The sequence below is a fragment of the Diospyros lotus genome, chromosome 2 (genome assembly GCF_014633365.1).
Source record: "Diospyros lotus cultivar Yz01 chromosome 2, ASM1463336v1, whole genome shotgun sequence".
Lineage (NCBI taxonomy): Eukaryota > Viridiplantae > Streptophyta > Magnoliopsida > Ericales > Ebenaceae > Diospyros > Diospyros lotus.
In genome coordinates this window covers 8416450-8435740 of record NC_068339.1, presented here as the reverse complement: position 1 = coordinate 8435740, position 19291 = coordinate 8416450, and the positions used below count along the sequence as shown (strand labels likewise).

At 33.5% G+C, this 19291-nt stretch overlaps 1 protein-coding gene across 3 annotated transcripts; it reads left to right on the top strand.

Annotated features, from left to right (window-relative positions):
• Window positions 1-7417: 7417 nt before the first annotated feature.
• Window positions 7418-14475, top strand: LOC127794603 (transcription initiation factor TFIID subunit 15). Of its 3 annotated transcripts, XM_052325854.1 has the most exons (5): window positions 7554-7705; window positions 11005-11056; window positions 11171-12248; window positions 12868-13171; window positions 13734-14475. In XM_052325854.1, exons 3-5 carry the CDS (start codon window positions 12194-12196, stop codon window positions 14338-14340), a joined length of 966 nt encoding a protein of 321 aa, XP_052181814.1. In that variant the 5' UTR covers window positions 7554-7705; window positions 11005-11056; window positions 11171-12193; the 3' UTR covers window positions 14341-14475. The 3 variants fall into 3 exon arrangements, with proteins under 3 accessions (XP_052181812.1, XP_052181814.1, XP_052181813.1); XM_052325853.1 differs by having other exon boundaries at window positions 11005-12248; XM_052325852.1 differs by lacking the exons at window positions 11005-11056; window positions 11171-12248 and having other exon boundaries at window positions 7418-7705.
• Window positions 14476-19291: the final 4816 nt, after the last annotated feature.

The window sequence follows — 19291 nt, the reverse complement described above, 5'->3', positions numbered from 1 at the left end:
AAATAGAATGTTATAAAAATAGACTTAGATTTTAAGTCCACCATTGGTTGGTGATGACAGCTTTTTTTAAAATAAATCTTAATTGATGATGAATCTTAATATAATAGTAACATTTTTTTATTTTATAATAATTTCAAATATCACATAGGTTTAACTGAAGAAATAGCTTCTTAATGTTTATTTTTTATTTTTAAGATAAAATATATCAAGATATTTTTTTATAAAAATAAGACTTTTGATAACACTAAATTTAATATTTTATTTATATGATCGAATTGAATAGAGTGACCCTCTCTCTTCTTTTTTTTTTTTCTTTCTTTTTATACCACAACTATAGTGAGTTATCTTCTAGGAATTTATAAATAGTTTAATTAAATCCTATTTCTCATGTGGTAACAATTGTATTTTTTTATTTTTTATTTTCTAAGCACTAATAGTACTGATTGGCAGTAATAACATAGTAAGGAGTCGACTATCATTTTTTAGTTTTTTATTATACAAGAAAAATATGATAAAAATATACGAGTAAAATACTTAATTTACTTATTTAATAATAAAATAGGTCATTATAATTCTCAAAATAAATGGAAATCTCTTGAATATGACCTTATTTCAATGGAGGCCATTTAGTCCTATTATTTGTCAGGCGGCATTTTTTAAATTTCAATTATTCTGGGAAACATTTCAATTTGAATTTAAGGGTGATGAGGTTACACAGGTTTATAAATGATATACATATATAAACTTTTCTAAATTTATTATATATATATAGTTTGAAATATATAAATTTATTTATTAAACATAGATCTAAATCATATTTATTAATTAAATATCAACTTTGTTATATAATTATGAATAATTTATGTTATACTTTCTCATAGCGTATGAGTAATTAAATTATTTGTACAAAAATTACTTCTTTATAGATTTATTTGAAAAAAGATAATGCTAATTATGCAATTAATGTATTTTATTTTTAGATAAAGTACATTTATGATATTTTATTTTCAATTAAAAATATTTATATTAGTTGGTGATAAATATATGAAGTGAAAACAAGATGAAATAAATGTATTTTATTTAAAGAATAATATATATTTACTACACATTAACTACTTGAAAAAAAAAGTGATATGTCATTTTTTAATTAACAATTGTACTATCAATTGATGAAATTATAAACATGAGAGTCAAGTTAAACTCTCATGAAAGACATCAACGAAAGAAGGTGTTTGAACGTTTTGGTCAATTATTTTTCAGCGACATCTGGTCACTGACAATGAGAAACGTAAAAAGAAAAAAAGGACAAATTTATTTAAAAAATACAAATATTTTTAAGAACTTCTAAAATCTTTTGAAAATAAAATAAGAAATCAAATAGCATTTTTATTTTTTGTTATGAAGGTAGTAAAAACAAAAATTAAAATGAAACAAAAATAAGGCTACCAAATAAATCAAAGGCTATGATAATTGCTTGAATACAACAATAAGTTTGTTTGATTGGAAATGTCGTTATCAAATCGTTTAAATTTGCAAAAATAAGAAAATAATCATATAGCATGAAGAGGTTCTCGCACAAACACTTTGATACTTAAGTAATAATATATGAAAATTGTATTGAAACTAACATCATAGACGTCACTTTTTAGAAATGAGTGCCTACTTATTTACAGATGAATATGAAATAATCTTAATTAATTCGATATTAGAATTATTATACATAATGTTTATTTTCATTAGTGCTAGTCTGATTAAAATTAATATTATTATAGATAACATCTATTTTTTATACATGATATTTATTTTCCCATTTGTAAATAATTTGAGATTATAATTATTATAGATAATGTGTTCGAGGTGAGTCATTCGTCTATCGATACAAGTGACCCTCGAACATCTTAATAGTTTTCAATATCGATGTGTGTTCGAGGCAAGTTTTTTGTTCGTCAATGTAAGTGACTCCTAAACATCTTAACAGTATTCAACATTCGCGTGTATCCGATGTGAGTCTCTTAGATATTGGCTCCTAGACATCTTAACAATAAGTTGTTGTCACTCCTCAATTTTGTGTATATGTTTGCTGGAATCGTGGGTAACGTCTAAAAATAAGAAAGAATATCAACATTTGTTTTTGTGGTTTGATTTAACATCTACATCTGCAATTAAAGAACATACATATTTTATTTTTGCGGTTCGAAGTAATACCTAGGTCTACACTCAAAGAGAATATTCATATTTTGGTTTTGTGATTCGACGTAACCCCTACATCCACCCTCAAAATTAATATCCATATTTTGGTTTTGCGATTCGGCGTAACCTCTATGTCCGCACTCAGAGAGAATATCTGTATTTTGGTTTTGCGATTCGTCGTAACCCTTATGTCCACAATCAGATAAAATATCCATATTCTATTTTTGTTGTTCAACGTAACCCCTACGTCCACAATCAAATACAATATTCGTATTTTTGTTTTTTGCAGTTCGATGTAACCCCTACGTCCGCAATTAGAGAGAATATCCATATTTTATTTTTGCGGTTCGACGTAACCCTTACATCCGCAATCAGAGAGAATATCCATATTTTATTTTTGCGATTTGGCGTAATGCCTATATCAACAATTATGGGGAATATCTGTAAACACCCCGCCCGGATATCCCAACCACCCGGTCTATCCGAACGAAAGCGCTTACATAAGGGAAGAGATACATAAGACAAAAATATCATGCCATGCATACATACGAAAAATACAACAGCGGAAGCAAAACAATATACATGCACGCCCATGAGTACCCTGCTGGAACAGCGGTCAATGAGTATATAAAAATATACAGACACCTGTGCCAACAAATAAAAGATACAAGGAACAACTGGGCACAGTCAAAATGAGAGTCAGAACTCCTAACAAAACATCAGAGAAGACGGGGGCAGGTAACTATACACCCTACCGACACGGCTGGCTGCTAGGTGGCGTGGTCCTCGCCCTCGACTTTTGTTTTACCGTTACCTGGAATGATGGAAAATAAGGTGAGTCGCAAGACTCAGCAAGTTTATATAAAAAGGAATGCTGTAAATGAAACAGAAGATGAGATCACTCCAAATATAAACCCACATGTACACACAAACCCTGTGACGCAACAACGCAACAGTGCTGCATAATAAAAACACATACCGGTCCTTGGGGGCCACATAAAACACCTAGCACCCAAGTTCCATACCAACCTACCGCTGCCCTGAAAGGCAACATAGATCTCCAACAAACCTGTGCACACTGTCCTGAGTCGGTACTCCCGTCATCCGTCCATGTTGGTACTCCCGACACCCGAGCCATAGGCTCCCTCGAAACGGTACTCCCGTCCGAGAACTATATACTACCAATAGCCATGCAATGCACATAAAATGCAATGACGTAGTGAGCATCAACGTGATACAAGGCGCCCATACATCCAGGCATCAGGTCATGCTCCGCCCATATAGTAAATCACACGCGATGCATATGCCTGTGCTGGATGCAGCATAACCAAACTAGAATGTCCGTGACCAAGCATAACCAAATCATGATAAACCCAACATGCAGCCCGTACCCATGTGCATACCAAACCATGCAATAAGAATAAAACATAACCAGGCATGCTATAATTACATAACGGCAGAGCTAGTCAGCAGTGCCTGACACCGGTTAGCAGTCAGTGAGTAGAAGAGACCAGCCGACGGCCTAAGATAGACCGTACAACAATCACACCGTCACCAAACAGCTAATTCTTGCCCCCACTGCCCAACCGCTCTAACCTATAAACAATCAAAAGCTATAGTAATACCCAAACAACTAAGAACCTAGCCCCGAGTGAGTACGACATCATTCCCACAGGCTTAGGGGTGGCACAAATCCTCGTAGGCAACCAATGAATAAAACCCTCGAAACTAGTTAAATAAATTAGATTTTAAAACAAACCGTTTAAAATTTCATAATTTATTAATAACTGAAACCAACGAAGGGAAGTCAAATAAATTGACAATGAAAGAATCGACGATAAGAGTATAAAGAACTTGCCTTTCCGAAGATAGCCTTAGGCTCGTTTTGACCAAACGCGGTAAAATTATACAAACTGCAATATTCAATTATTCGCCAAAATTAATAAAATTAGGCCCTAAATAAAATTCTGACCGCACAGAATATTTATTACTAGTTTATCTACATACCTGGAATATTAACTCTGGAATTAAACGTGATTTAATCTGAATTTTTGGCCTCAAATTTCTCAAATTCTCCCGCGAGCATGCTAGATCCTTTTCTGAAATTTGCTCACTGATTTTGCAAGAAAAAACCCCGAATTGGGCTTTAATTCGGCCACAAAATGAAAAGAGGAGGAGACGCCACGTGGCAGCGTGCATCCAGTCGCTGGAGGCCACCGCCTCTATCCCAAAACGGCGTCGTTTTGGGATGCCTAAGGCTGATTAAATCAGCCAAAAATCAGCCCTCGTGCGCGCACGCCCCCTGCAGAATTGAACCCTCGCCCGCTACCTGGCCGCCTCGCGTCCGCACGCGCCTTCAGCCTATATAGGTCAATTAATAAATTTAAAGAAGACTTCGGCCCCTTTTACGAAATCGCGCCACCCCCCCAAATTTTCATAAATTACACACACACCCCATGTACTAATTACACTAACGTCCGAAACTTCTAAAAATCACATAATTTAATTTATTTCAATTTTTTTCTCATTCCAGAATATTCCTAAAATAATTAATCAATTATCTTAATTTCTTATTTCCTTAAAATCACATAATTTATTTTTGTTTAATCACAACAAATTATTTTGATATTTCTTTTAAATCAAATTACCTCAAAATTAAATTAAATTGCCATTTACTAGGCGTTACAATATTCATATTTTGTTTTTGCAGTTCAGCGTAACCTTTACGTCCGCAATCAGAGTTAATAATCATATTTTGTTTTTGCAGTTCAGTGTAAACTTGCATTTGCGTTCAAAAAAAGTATTTTCTTTTCGCATAAAGCTATAACCAAAAAACAAAACACTGACAGGTGCATAAATATTAAACGAATGAGCATACTAGTAATGAGATTATCACATACGTATAATGTCTTATTTCCCAATTGATTTTATTAGGGTTCATACGGCTTGAGATTGTGTGAGAACCAGTCTAAATACAAAAATGAATTTGTTTGATTAGAAATGTTATAATCAAGTCACCTGAATATTCAAAAATAAGAAACACAATCAGAGAGCAATAAGAGGTCAATATGCAAATACTCTGATGTTTATGTTAGGCATTAAATATGATAAAATTGTATTGAAACTAGTACTATAGAAGTTTCTTTTTGGGAATAAATGCCTGTTTAATTATAGAAAAATATGAAATAATCTTAGCTAATTCAGGATTTAGATTATTATAGATAACGTTTATCTTAATTAATCATAGTTTAATTGGAATCAATATTATTATAGATGATATCTATATTTTATAAATAATTTTTATATTGTCTATTTCGGAGATGTTATTTATCCTAATATTCTTAAATTATTTTAGAATAAATTTTTTTATGGATAATTGATTATTTTTTTAGAAAATTTTTTAAATGTCAAAATGATTTAGTTTGCGCTTTTGTGTGGGGCTCTAGGCGGAAATTTTTTTTTTAGGCTTTTTCAAAAGCATTAATTTTTTTATAAAAAAATAAATAATAAATATCTTTTCAAGAAAAATTCATTATTTCATTAAATTAAAAAAAAATTAAAGTTCAATCCACTATAAAATTTATTAATTTTTTATTTCAATCAATTACATAATTGATGTCATTTTTTATTTTATTTATTATTTTTTTAAAATAAAAATTGAAAACATCGTTTAGTTTTACTAAATTTATATTCAATATCAAATTCATACTATGGGTAAAAAAATATTATTGGTAGATCTACATTAATTCAATCATCACAATTATTAGTTATAAATTAGATGAGTAATTTAATTAAATATTACAAATAACCTAATGAATTTTTTTAAATTTACAATTAGACTCATGAAAAATGTATTATAAATTTATATTAGACTCTATCTCAAATCATCAATGTTAAATAAAAATGGTTAGAGATACATGTTGGTTAAAAAGTAACCAAAAAAAAAAAAAAGATAACTATCTTAGCTGTTAATCAATAATCATGACATAACAATCAACAAATTAAACCCAAAAAAATATTCATACAAGAATACAAAAACCTAAAAAACAACACATGTTATACACCAAAAAATAAAAGTTAAAAAATAGAAAAATCAAAATTACTGAACACAGAAAAAAATATATAAAAAATAAAATTTTGAATTTAAATTTTTAATAAAATATTTATTATTAAAAAATAAAAAAATATAAAAAAATTATAAAATTTGAAAAGTGAGGCTTTTCACAATTGAGGCCTTAGGCAGCCGTCTATCTAGCATTATGGTAGGGTCGGCTTTGGTGGGACCTTCTTTCCGCATGCGAGAAATTTATGTTTTTTAATCTAAAATGATATTTTGAACTCTTAAACTTTAAATAGATCTTTGTTTATGATATAATAATTATTAAAATAATAAAATAAAAAATGAAAAGTTAACAAAAATAAGCCTACCAAATGAATCAGAGGCTATGACAATTCCGCTCGCAAGAGCCAAAAGCTTTGAACCGCAAATTTGTGGTTCTCTTGTCAATTTTGATTATGAGTATTGATTGCCACTCCTATATTTTTAAACTAAAATAAAATTAATAAAAGAAAATATGTTTCCAAAAACTACTTACTATTCAATGATAGATTTGAAAAATGTTTTTTAAATCAAATTATCATTGCGATTTCCATATTTTTAAGTTAAAATAATCAAATCTATAATCAGGATGCCATGTTAACAATCAACAATAAAAAAAATAAAAAAATAAAACACAACAAGTATTATATTTTTATTTAGATGATTAATTGTTTAGTAAGACTTAAAACACAAATTAAATAAAATTTTATGTGATTTTTAAAATTATCAAATAATAATGGGTGTTAGTTTGGTATGAGTAGTTTAAGAGATTTAATTTTTCTTACTCACTCAAAACATGTGAAGCAGAATTCATAATTATGCTTAAGCTTCTTAAGCGTTACATTTGAAATGCTTATATCAAATAATTTTTTTTTTAACTTTTCATTGAATATGTATTTTATGTATTAAGCAAAAAATTCAGATCCGAAGTCAATTGCCCGGGCCTTCAACTCGAAGGAAAGCATGGGGCGGGTGGACTTGGTCGCCAGGACGCACTTTTACTATTCCGTGTCTTTCCATCAGTTGCACAATGTACAGCGTTGGACACGTGTAGGTACGAGGAAGGCGCATAGTCAAATACATACATTTCATTATACTTCTTCCACACCAACCCAATTATTAGGGTTTTATATGTATACACGAGAGACATTGCTGCGACCGAACCCGCAATCACGCGAAGACCGGAGAGAATAGAAGAGGAGAGAGAGAGAGAGAGAGATAGGGAGAGGGGTAGCGAGGGTATGGGCTCGCGGGAGAAGGAACAGGCGGCTCCGCATCAGCCTCTATTGAGTAGCCTTGTGGTGCGGCCGTCGGACAGCGGCGCCGGGGGAGGAGGAGGAAGTGATTACGAGCCCGGCGAGGTTCGTCGCGATCCGCCTCCGTATTCACGCTCCGGTCGATTCTCTGATACGCATGGTCTCCATCTCTCTCTCTCTCTCTCTCTCTCTGTATATATATATATATATATATCTTCTTTTGGCAATTTATTGTTATTTATCAATTTGCAAACTTCGTCACGCGTCTAAATCTTTTTCGAATTTAAGGTATGTTGTTTTGGAGTTGGGATTTTATAATTTTGTAAACCCTAGATCGAAATCCTGGGTATTTAGAAACCCCAGATTGGTAAATTGAAAACGTTTATCGTATATGGCATCTATAATGCATATAGATACAAGCAAGTAGTTAGTATTCCGGTATGATGGCATAAAGAGTTTGTTTATCATCATTGAGATACGACCTTCAAAGTAGAATGAATCCTTTTGATTACTGTTCGGTTGTTCTTATTTTTCGATTTTTGGTTTGATTTAATTGTTTCGGAACTTAAAGAAGTGGAACTTTTGAAGACGCCGTTACTTTTCCATGTAGCAAACCGCATTGTTTGGAAGAGCGGTAGGGTAGGGGACGGAACGATATATAATGGAATAAAAGGTAAGGGTAAAGGAAGTAATAGAAAGGTTGTTAGGGGGATGGAAGGGTGTATAGTGGAATGAAAGGTATGTGTAAAGGAAGTAACAAAAATGTTCTTAGGAGTTGTTTAGTTGTGGAGAAAAAGAGAATGTTTTCCAGTTTTCTATATCCAATTTTCTATAAAATCTCTAGTTTTCATTTGTCATAGAGAATTTAGAAAACATGTTCAAATGTTAGAAGTATAGAAAACTAATTTATAATTGAAAAAATTGGAACATTTGTTCAAAAAGGAGAAAGAGATGTTTTTCTTTTGTGTAATATGTGTTAGAGAAGGAGATGGAGATGATTTGAGGAAAATTTTGTGGAAAACCATATTTTTCAGATCTTCAAATTAGTAAGGAAAAACGGAAAACTCATTTTAAGAGATTTTGAAGTTAAGTTCAATTATAGTGAACTGTGTTTTTCAAAAAATCTATTTTATGTTTAGAAAATTTTTGTATTTGAACCCATTTTCTATTTTTTCCTTTTTCAGTGGAGTAATTTTCTGGAAAACTGGGGCTATTTTCTACAACAGCCACTTATTCTCCCCGTGTTTGGGAAAAATGGAATGTAAAGGGGAGTAATGTAACTTTGCTTTGCTTGGATAAAAAATGGAAGGGGATGGATCAGTAAAGTAAGTAGTAAAAGTAAATGACAATTATACCCTTCATTTTCAAAATAATATTGTATGTTTACAAAAAAAATAAGGGTGAAAAAGGTAAAATTATTAAGAATATTTATTAATACTCCCCCTGGTCCTTTTTCTAAAAATTGGTTCTTTGAGATAAATTCTCTCATAGAAGTTTTCAAATCAGTTGAAATTTGTTCTATAAACCACGGACACTCTCCCAAGGGCTGTTGTACCAATGTTAGACATGCCTCCGTTATGTGTCAGACGTGCCACACTTTCTTAAATTTTTTAAGGATTGCGGGATGGACGTGCATGTCCCTTATGTGCACAGTTCAAAGACCAATAAATAAGGGTTTTCTTTTTTACTTCAGTTTTCCAACTTGGCAATTGCATGATTGATGATTCTTTTTTTTTATTTTTTTCTCCATGTTATGATTGCATGACTGTTCAATTTTCATACCCTTTGCGCTTCTATTCTCTAGCCCTTTAAACATCACCTGGATTGTGAGGATGAAGACAACTGGTCTCGACTGTGAGTTTATTGCTAATACAATTAGAGTTATCCATTTGGAATTTCAGCTTATGAATTTAAATGCATATTTATATGTTTGGAATGTGGTTTTGATACTTTATTATGCCATTAAAAATATAAATTTTATTTTATTAATTGATGCATCTCGACTGTGTTGTGTCCTACTTTTTTTAAAAATGTTGTTCCCCCCACGTTCCATTCCTGTGTCTGTGTTTGTGCTTCATAGAATTTGTTCTCTCTGGTTTATTCATTTGAAACTAGAATACCTCCAGCAGAACTAAAGTATGAACTTGATTATGTTGAATCCTAATGAAGTAGTAAAACAGGAAAATGATTTATAAAATTGATGGGCTTGATTGTAATTTGATGTGGCCCATGCTCATATTCCTTTCCACCGAAATTTTAGCTTCATTGAAACTTGATTATGTTGAATCCTCTATGAAGTAGTAAAATAGGAAAATGATTTATAAAGTTGATGGGCTTGATTGTAATTTGATGTAGCCCATGCTCATATTCGTTTCCACTGAAATTTTATCTTCATTGAACCTTTGAAGGTTGTCTTCCTTTAATCACTGTGGACAATGCTTCACACATGGATCATTATGGAAAATGCTTTTGCAAGTTTAGATGTGAATTAGATGGATACTGTGCTTCCAGTTAGTACAAACTTTCCAGTGATGGTCTTTTTCTGTTTCTTCTTTTGTATTGTCTATTTCTCAAATTTAGTGATTTCTTTCGTTTTTATCATTTATTTTTGGTGAAAGCTCATGACAAATGAAGTTGGTTCATGTTGATCCTTGCTCCACTTTGAGAACTCTGCAAATTTTAGTGGTGGTATAATTTTTGTGATGCAGATCAGCTCTGGATCTATCATTTTATATTGTGATATTATGTCTATTTGTGGTCTTCATCACAAATGATGATGGTTTGAACACTTGAAGTGATTGCAGAATGATTTTGGCCTTAGTTTCTTCAATGGTTTGATATGTAATGTATTATACCTTTGTACCTGATAAAATTTTAAGTTTCATGGGTTGTCTATTTTAAAATTTCCTTTTAATACACATTGGTTATTTGTGATTGAGTTGTGCAAGGGATTTACTTAGTCACGGCATTGAATTTTAAAACTTTTTTTAATTGTGACGTTCGGCAAATGTCCCCCCCCCCCCTCCCCCCGGGGGATCTTCTTGATGTGCTCGTTGCCAAATTAATTCTATGGTGATCGTATATTCTATTCTGTTTAAAAGTTTTATTATAATTGGTTTGGAGCAACTGTTAAGTTTCTTAGTCTGATGACAAATTTGGTGTCAAAACTATACTTTTCTCCTTTTTTTATGTTTTTGTTTTGTTTGTGGGGGTGGGATTAAGTGCATCAAATATTTACTGATCTATTATGTCAAATAGTCTGGTGATGAATTTGGCATCAAAACTATACTTTTCTTCTTCTTCTCTGTTTTTTTTTTTTTTTGGGGGGGGGGGGGGGGGGGGCATTTAGTACAACCTCTTAACTAACTATGTCAATTGTGTCGAGTGTTGAGCATATGGTTCTACTGCTGCTTATGGAATGCTGAAATTGTGAATGCAATTTTCTATTATGTTTTACAGCTCTGAATGGTGCCTGGTGCAAGAACTTGGGTCTTGGGGAAGGAATGTCAGTGTGAGTGAAGGTTTTGGAAATGTTTTGGGTGACCTATTGTTCCGTTTTGAATGGTGGAATGTTTGTATGGAAAATACCTTCCACAGATACTAATGCCTCATGTTGTGTCTGTAGTGATGGGATGCAGTATCACTGGAAACTGTTTTGCACCTATCACTTCATTGCTGGCCAGAGTTGGGATTTTTGTTTGGAAATGGCTGGGAATATTATCACTATTCTGGTTAGGCTTCAAGTTGCATATGAGCTTTTAATTCAGTTGTCCGCCATCGGGAACATGTTATAAGGAACTTGCATTAATATGGTTTTTGGATGGGTTTTGAGAGGAGTTGGGTATCTGCTATCTTTTAGTGGTAATTGCTGAAGTGCACAGGTTTGGTGGCACTATTGAGTATATAGGAGGACAAGCCTGCACAGGATTGACTTATTTTATTTGAAATTCAGTAATAGTGCTCAGTGCTATGGGATGCACCTCAGCAGAAGCTGGTATTTGCATGTGGATGACGCTGCTTGCAGGCAAAGTAGTCTATTTTGTCAATGGCATTCTGGCTTTAGTCTGTTCGTTTTACTATTTCTTGGATATGGAAACTCTAGATTTCTATGATTGATGGTTGCATGGGGGTTTTTGGTTTCAAGGCATTATATCACGGTTCATGGTTTTGGGAGTTCTTTAGTTTTATTTTTCTTTCGATAGTTAATTAGGGTTCAAGTCAGGTGGTAAAGAATTTTTTGACATGCAATGTTGGTGATGCATGGCTTGTGGAAATTTGGGAACTTCTAAATAATGTTCTTGCATTGTTTCTAATCATTTAATTGGTTGTGAAGTGTTAATGTTGGAGTTTTAACCTCTTGATACTTGTGCTGTTTCCCATTAAAGCAGGATCTTCCTAACAGCATATTAACGAGGATTGAGGAATAATTTTGTGGGGTTGGATTTGCTATAATGAGTTTGTCAACTATTTTGTTAGTGTTGTGTCTGGGATGTGGCTTGCATGGAGTTGCTTACATGCCCAAGGAAACTTTTGGGATCTTCACTTTTATCTCTTCTTGCAAAGGGTGAGCTCATTTTGAAACGAAGTGGATACATGGCACGAGTTTCCAATTTTTAGCAATCCAACCGTATTTTGGTTGTTTCTTCCCATGGGTTTGGTACTGTGGTCTTGCAGCTCCATCATGCAGGCCCCGCATATTGAAGGTTTGGTAGAAATCTTCGTGGATTCTTGATGTTGGTAATATGTAATAATTTTTTAGAGATTTAGGCACCTTAAAGTTCTGCTGGTAGCATATATGGGTGAAGTTCTCTTCCTTGATAATTGCTGTGGTGCCTCATTAGGCCTTGGTTGATGAAGTAACAATATTGGGTTGAAATTATCATGTCATTAAGCAAAAGTAAATTCTTAAAACTATCATGGTTTACTAGATAGATGGATGTGGCTTTCAAACCTAGAACTGCTGTGCACTTGAAATTTTGATCAATCATCATGTGGTGAGTATGGACAACGATGATTTAACTTGTTCATATCTCCAGTTATGTTTGCTGGTAAATTGGGATTGGATGTTTCAAGTCTGATGGTAAGGGCTGTTTCATTGGGTGAGCTTCATACTATCTTCAACTTAGAGTGTGTTGTTTTTGTACATTTTGACAAGGAGACACCACAGATGATGGTAACTTTGTTTTTGAGGACTTAGTTGAGTTTGTCATTGGCTTGTTTATGGGTCTTGTACCGATGGTATGTATGGGCAATATGCTTATTAGTATCTCTTGATTTGACTAGGGGTTTGCTTATCTATGAACGTCATTGGGTTCTTTTCAGGGTATAGAATTCGTGCAGGTTCTGGTTCTCCTGTGCGCCGCAGAAATGCAGATCACCGCTACAGTCCTGATTTGGATCATCTGGTTGGCCCGCCACGGGGTCGTGGGTATGGCAGTGCAAAATCTCCTGGTAGATATCGAGACTATTCACCCCCTTATGGTCGTGGGAGAGGAGGCAGTAGGTTTATGGATAGAGACTTTGACAGGCCTGGATTTGGTCCTGGACCATTCAGAGGCGAAGCCATTCCTAGAAATAATCCTAATGTACGTCCAAGAGAAGGAGACTGGATATGCCCTGATCCCTCGTAAGTCCACTACTACCTGTTTCCAATTATGTCGACCTCTTTTATTTTCTTTTGCATTTATGATTGTCAAGGTACGCAATATGCTATGCTATATTACACTACCCTCATCCACGATCCTTATCATGTTTTGTTTTTCCTTTAATGATTTTGCCAACCGTTGCTGTATATGCTTCAGTGCTTGTATTTTTGTACTATTACAGATGGGCTATTTCTCAGTTTTAGATGTTGATATGATTATTATGTTTAGGCTTAACAGCCTTGCTAGCACCAAATGTATGTATGTATTTATGTATGAATGTAAAGCCTTTTTTACCCCTGTTTCTTCTATTTTCTATGTAATATATTTATTCTTCATGCATTATTGTACATGTTCTTGTTGCCATCATTTTTTGGGTCTTGCATTACGTGAGATGATCTTCCTGGGATGATATTTTTTATTCTTCATGCATTATTTTATATGTTCTTGATGCCATCACTTTTTGGATCTTGTATTATGTGAGACGATCTTCCTGGAATGATATTCTTTTTGCATTATCTTATTTTGTTTTTAACCGTGTCTCAGATGCAACAACTTGAACTTTGCTAGGCGTGAGTATTGTAACAACTGCAACAGGTTCCGTTACCCTTCTAGGGGAAGTCCACCACGGAGAGGATATCCTGGTCCACCTCCTCCCCATGCTCCACCTCGACGTTTCCCTGGTCTTCCAATTGATCGTTCTCCCATTAGGGCTATGAATGGTGGCTATAGGTCCCCTCCTCGTGGTTGGGCGAGAGATGGTCCAAGAGAATCGGGGGCGGGTGGTCTGCCCCATGCAAGGTATGAAGACAGTTTTGCTGATCACATGCGCAGAGATAGGATGGACGACTACCCTGATGATGATTTCAGAGAGAGGAGCAAGTTCGGTAGACCAATGCCCTTGGATTTGGGAAGCAGGGACCGTGGAAGGGATGACTTCTTCAATGAGAGGAAGGGGTATGAACGGCGCCCACCATCTCCGCGGCTGCCACCACTGCTGCCTCCTCATCGGGGTCGATGGCCTCGTGATGTGAGAGAGAGGAGCCGTTCTCCAATTAGAGGTGGACCACCACTTAAGGAATATCGTCGGGATGTTTACATGGGACGCGGTGGACGAGACGAGCGGCGTAATAGGATTGGTGATACATATTAGCTGTTATCCAAGGAAGATGTGTTCATTTAGTTGGATAATTTGTATGTTACTTTGTTGGATATTTTGCTATAGACATGCGTGACTTTCAGACAATACTTGACATGGAGGAGGCACCTTTGTTCTGGTGTGCTGCTAGATTTTAGTTGGGGTAATTCATGAGAATGGATTGTTGGATGCTCCAGGATTCACTAATGTCCATGAAGGCCGGAGCATAAGCATTGAAAACTGGTACTCCCACTCCGGACTTATCCAAGTGTTTAAAATGTGGGTTGAGTCCGTGCATCCGATCCCGAAAATTAGAGGAATATGGTCCCTTGAGATAACAAGGAGCAGCATGCATGGATCTTTAGGTAATTCTACGCTATAGGGTGTGTTTGATAGTATTTAGTTGTGTTTGATAGTATTTAGTTGGAAAAAAAAATATTTTTCAATTTATATAGAAAACAAAAATTACTTTTCCTTATATGAAATTTTTCATGAAAAATAAGTTAAAACATGCTTTAATGGTTGTGTTATGAAATTTAATTTCATGAAAAATGTAATGTGTTATAGTAAAGATGAAATTTAATTTTTCAAATGTCACATTTTTCATAGAATTTTTATGTTATCAAAACATGCCTTATTTGATTTATACTCCCAGTCCCACTCTTTTTTATTTGGCTAGAGGAAGAACCTGCTAGTTCAATTGGCTGATCTCCTTGACTTTTACTGACAGATTTTTTTTTTTTTTTTTTCTTCTAAGGAAGACGACCGAGTATAATTGAACTGCCAGTCCTTGCTCTGGCTTGGATCCACTGATTCAATTGGCTAGTTTTCTTCAGACGGTCTGCTTAACATGAACTGTTAGTTTGGTGAAAAACAAACTTCCGATGCTAATCTTACAAATAAAATGATATAATGTTATTTAAAAAATAAAAATTCTTGGGACTCTTATCATATCTAATCATTTTGGGGTTGGCTTATTGCCATTGCTTCAACATTTAGATTTTTTAAAATTACCACTATTTAGAAAAAGGTTACTAAGTTACTGCCAAAACTAAACTTATTATTAAGTCTTGAATTTTTAATTTTAACAATTCATTAATTGAAATTTAACCTTTGAAATTCACTAACTTATAAGTTTGTTAGAATTATAAAATATAGTTAAGAATGGTTAGTTTTTATTATCAAATGATAACTTAGAAGATAAGATGGACGGAGAAAAAACATGACATGAAGGATGAAAATCGAAAAAAAAATGACATTTAGGGTCCTTTAGATTTTCATTTATAGTATTTTTTACAATGAAAATAGAAAATAGTGTTTAGAATTGCTAAAAAAAATTAAATCTTTCTAAAATCTTGAAAACGTTAAAGACATAGACACCATTTTGTTTTCATTTTTTTCTCTTCCCACCACTCATCACCAATAATCTAATTCCGTTGACACATGCGTGCATATGTTATTTATATATATATTTTTTTCTCTTTTCCACCACTTATGGCTAACAATCCAATATCATTGGAATATCATGCAATGGCCTTTTGGACAACTTTATTTTAAAAAATTTGTAATGCCAATAATTTTATTTTAGAATTAGCACTTGCTAATGACTCTAAAAAGAACAAGTTTTTAAGAGTTTATGATATATATATATATTTATATATATATAAAACTAACTTTTGAGAGTTAGATTTTTGAAATAGAAAAAACTTTAAAATTTTTGAGTGTCAGTTAACAATTGTGTGGACAACTTGATGGAAGAGTTGTTGGGTTGGGTTTCCTTACTATGTGGAGAAAAGATTAAACTTGGTGGACAAAAACTCATTTTAAAAGTTTTTTGGTGGCCCAACTTTGTGCATAGCACCTTTGTTGTAATTAGGATTTTGTAGAGAAAAAAAAAAAGAAAAATGCAATTGTGATCAAACGGTTTGCGATTTTTGGACTGTGTGCCCTATTTTTGTGAAACTTTAATTTGGATGGTTAGATTTTGTTTTTGAGTTCTCAGTGTTCAAAGATGGGGCCTAGGCAATTGCTGAAGCGTCAGGGGGCTCCTAACCGCCACAAATTGATGCCAATTGACATCTTAGGTGTTGGGCTTGATTACTTGGGCCCAATCGACACCTTTGGCCAAAGCACAAAACGATACCATTTGGCCTAATCAGTAAAATCCCCAAAGAAATCCCTTTCTTCCCCATTCACGTGATACTTCAACGGTGTTAAGAAAAAATCCTAAATCCCTAATTCTCCTCACTCTTCCCCTTCGCCGCAGCCGATACAACCGTCATTTCTTTCCCCTGTCTCCACGCCCCCGCCACTGCAACTCTTGTTTTTGTTTTTCCTCATTCCTCAACCTCAGGTAAAATCCTCAAAGAGCTAACAATTTGGAATATTCAAAAACTTAAAAGGAAGTCAAATGATGTCAAATGAGAGTATAGAATGTTAATTGTTTTGTCAAATATGGATAAAGTTAAATGCAAGTTGTGTAGTAAAGTTATATCTGGATGAGTTTACAGAGTAAAAGAACACATTAGCCACATTTCTAAAAATATTTCTGCATATCCAAAATCTTCTCCAGATGATCAAGCCAAATGCACGAATGCTATATATTGTCGAGGCAAAGAGTAAGAAGAAGAATGAGGAAGATTTGATAAGATCCTTTATTAATATTTTTGAAATAGAGGGATGATGAAGATGAATTGCAAGAGTTAGGGAACAGAAAAACACCATGTACTCTTGGCCTTATGGATAAGTTTGCAAGCTCCATCAGCCTTGAAACTTGTTTGAGTGTCGGAATGACCCAAAGCCATCAAAATATCAATGAAACATTCTTTAAAGAGAGAACACAATTTGTTCGTGAATATTGTGCTAAATGGGTGTACGAAATTAGTATACCTTTCAATGCTATTGATTATGATAGCTTCAAATTGTTTGTTGAAACAGTTGGTCAATTTGGGTCATGTTTCAAACCTCCCAGTCAATACCAGCTGAGGGAGCCATTATTAAAAGGAGAAGTTGATATAATGAAAGAGTTACTAAAAAAACATAAAGAAGAGTGGGCATAAAATGGGTGCTCTATTATGACAGATGCTTTGACGGACAGAAAAATGAATAGCATCATGAACTTGTGTGTTAATTCTAATGCGGGTACTGCTTTTCTTTCTTCCAAAGAGTTTTTAGATGAAACACATATAAGTGAACTCATCTTTGAGTATGTGGACAAGTGCATTGAGCAAGTCGGGTCACAAAATGTCATCCAAATAGTAATCGACAATGTTGCTAACAATATGGGAGTAGGAAAATTGTTGAAGGTGAAGAGGCTAAATATCTTTTGAACCTCATGTGTTACTTACACAATCAATTTGATACTTGAAATTATTGGAAAACTACTAAGGTATAAGAAAGTCATTGATCAATCCAAGAGTTTGACAATTTTCATTTATGCATACCATAAGATCTTGTCCTTAATGAAGTCATTTATGAATAAAAGGGATATAGTGAGACCGGGAGTCACTAGATTCGCTTCTTCTTTCCTTACTTTACAAAGTTTGATGGAAAAAAAAACTCAAATAAGGACAATGTTTACTACCTCTGAATGAGAGGAGTGCAAATAGTCAAAAATTGTTAAAGGGAAAGCAACCTATGCTACTGTGATGAGCATTGCATTCTAGAATGGTGCAACTTTATGCCTTAAGGTTTTTGCACATTTGGTGAAAGTGCTTTGAATTGTTGATGTAGATAGAAAGCCTTCTATAGGCTTTTTATGTGGAGAGAAAGCAGGTAAATGAAGATATTAAGGAGGCCTTAAATAATCTTGAAAAGAACTATTAGCCTGTTATAGAAATTATTGAAGTAAGAGTGAAAGATAAGCTATATAGTCTACTACATTTTGTGACTTACCTTTTGAATCACTATTACTTTTTCATGGATATGGATATACAACTTGATGATGAAGTGATAGATGGGTTTTTTAACTGTGTGAAGATGTTTTATGATAAAGAATTGCAAGGTCATGTTATAAATGTTGAGTTACCAAAGTATACTCTTAAAGAGGGAACTTTTTGAAAGTCGTGGGTAGCTCAAGGGTGTGCAAAAAATGATGACAATTATAATCCAGGTATAAAATTATTTTAATCATTTCTTAATTTTTATTATGTATTAGTGTATAAATTTATTTACTTTATACTTGTTTGACCTATGTAATTACATGATGGATGATTTATGGAAGTCAAACTCCAAACTTGCAACGAATGGTGAGAAGGATCTTCTCGTTAACTACTAGTTTATCTAGTTGTAAAAGAAATTGAAGCACTTTTGAAAGAGTTAGTGTATATTTTAAAACATTTTTAATATTTTAATTTCATTATCTCTATGGATTATATTTCTTTAATACCAATTAGTTATCTTTATCTACTTATCATTTATATTGATATTATTTTTATTTTATTTACGTAGATACATACCAAGAAAAGAAATAGACTGGACGTGAATCGATTGAACAATCTAGTCTATATCCAATTTAATGCGAAATTGATGAACAAGCAAACAAGGAATAAGGAAAGGAATGTTAATGTGCTACTTGTTAGTGATGCTAGTAATGTACAAGAATGGATTGTTAATGGAGGAGATGATGAAGAAGTTGAGCTTGATACAGGGCTCACTTGGGAAGTGGTTAGTGAAACATCCAAAGCAAATAAAATGCTTCAATCTCGAAGAAGTTCTAGGCTAAGAGAGCTTCATGAAGATGATTTTCCGTTAGAAGAAGAAGATGAGTAAGAAATAAATGAATTTGATTTTGAGTCTAATAAAGATTGTGTGTTAGAAGAATACGGAGAGAAAAAAGGCCAATTAGATAGTTAGATTCTTCGGATATGATATGTGCATTTGGGATAATATGAATTTTATTTAAATAATTTTACTTTATTGCCTTTTAGTTGTTGGACAAACTTGCGAGCTAACACAGTTTACACAT

Coding starts and splice junctions, on each gene's coding strand:
- LOC127794603 (XM_052325852.1), top strand. CDS start 7,531: ATGGGCTCGCGGGAGAAGGAACAGGCGGCTCCGCATCAGCCTCTATTG. Junction 7,706..12,867: donor TCGATTCTCTGATACGCATG/GTCTCCATCTCT, acceptor GGTTCTTTTCAG/GGTATAGAATTCGTGCAGGT. Junction 13,172..13,733: donor TGGATATGCCCTGATCCCTC/GTAAGTCCACTA, acceptor ACCGTGTCTCAG/ATGCAACAACTTGAACTTTG.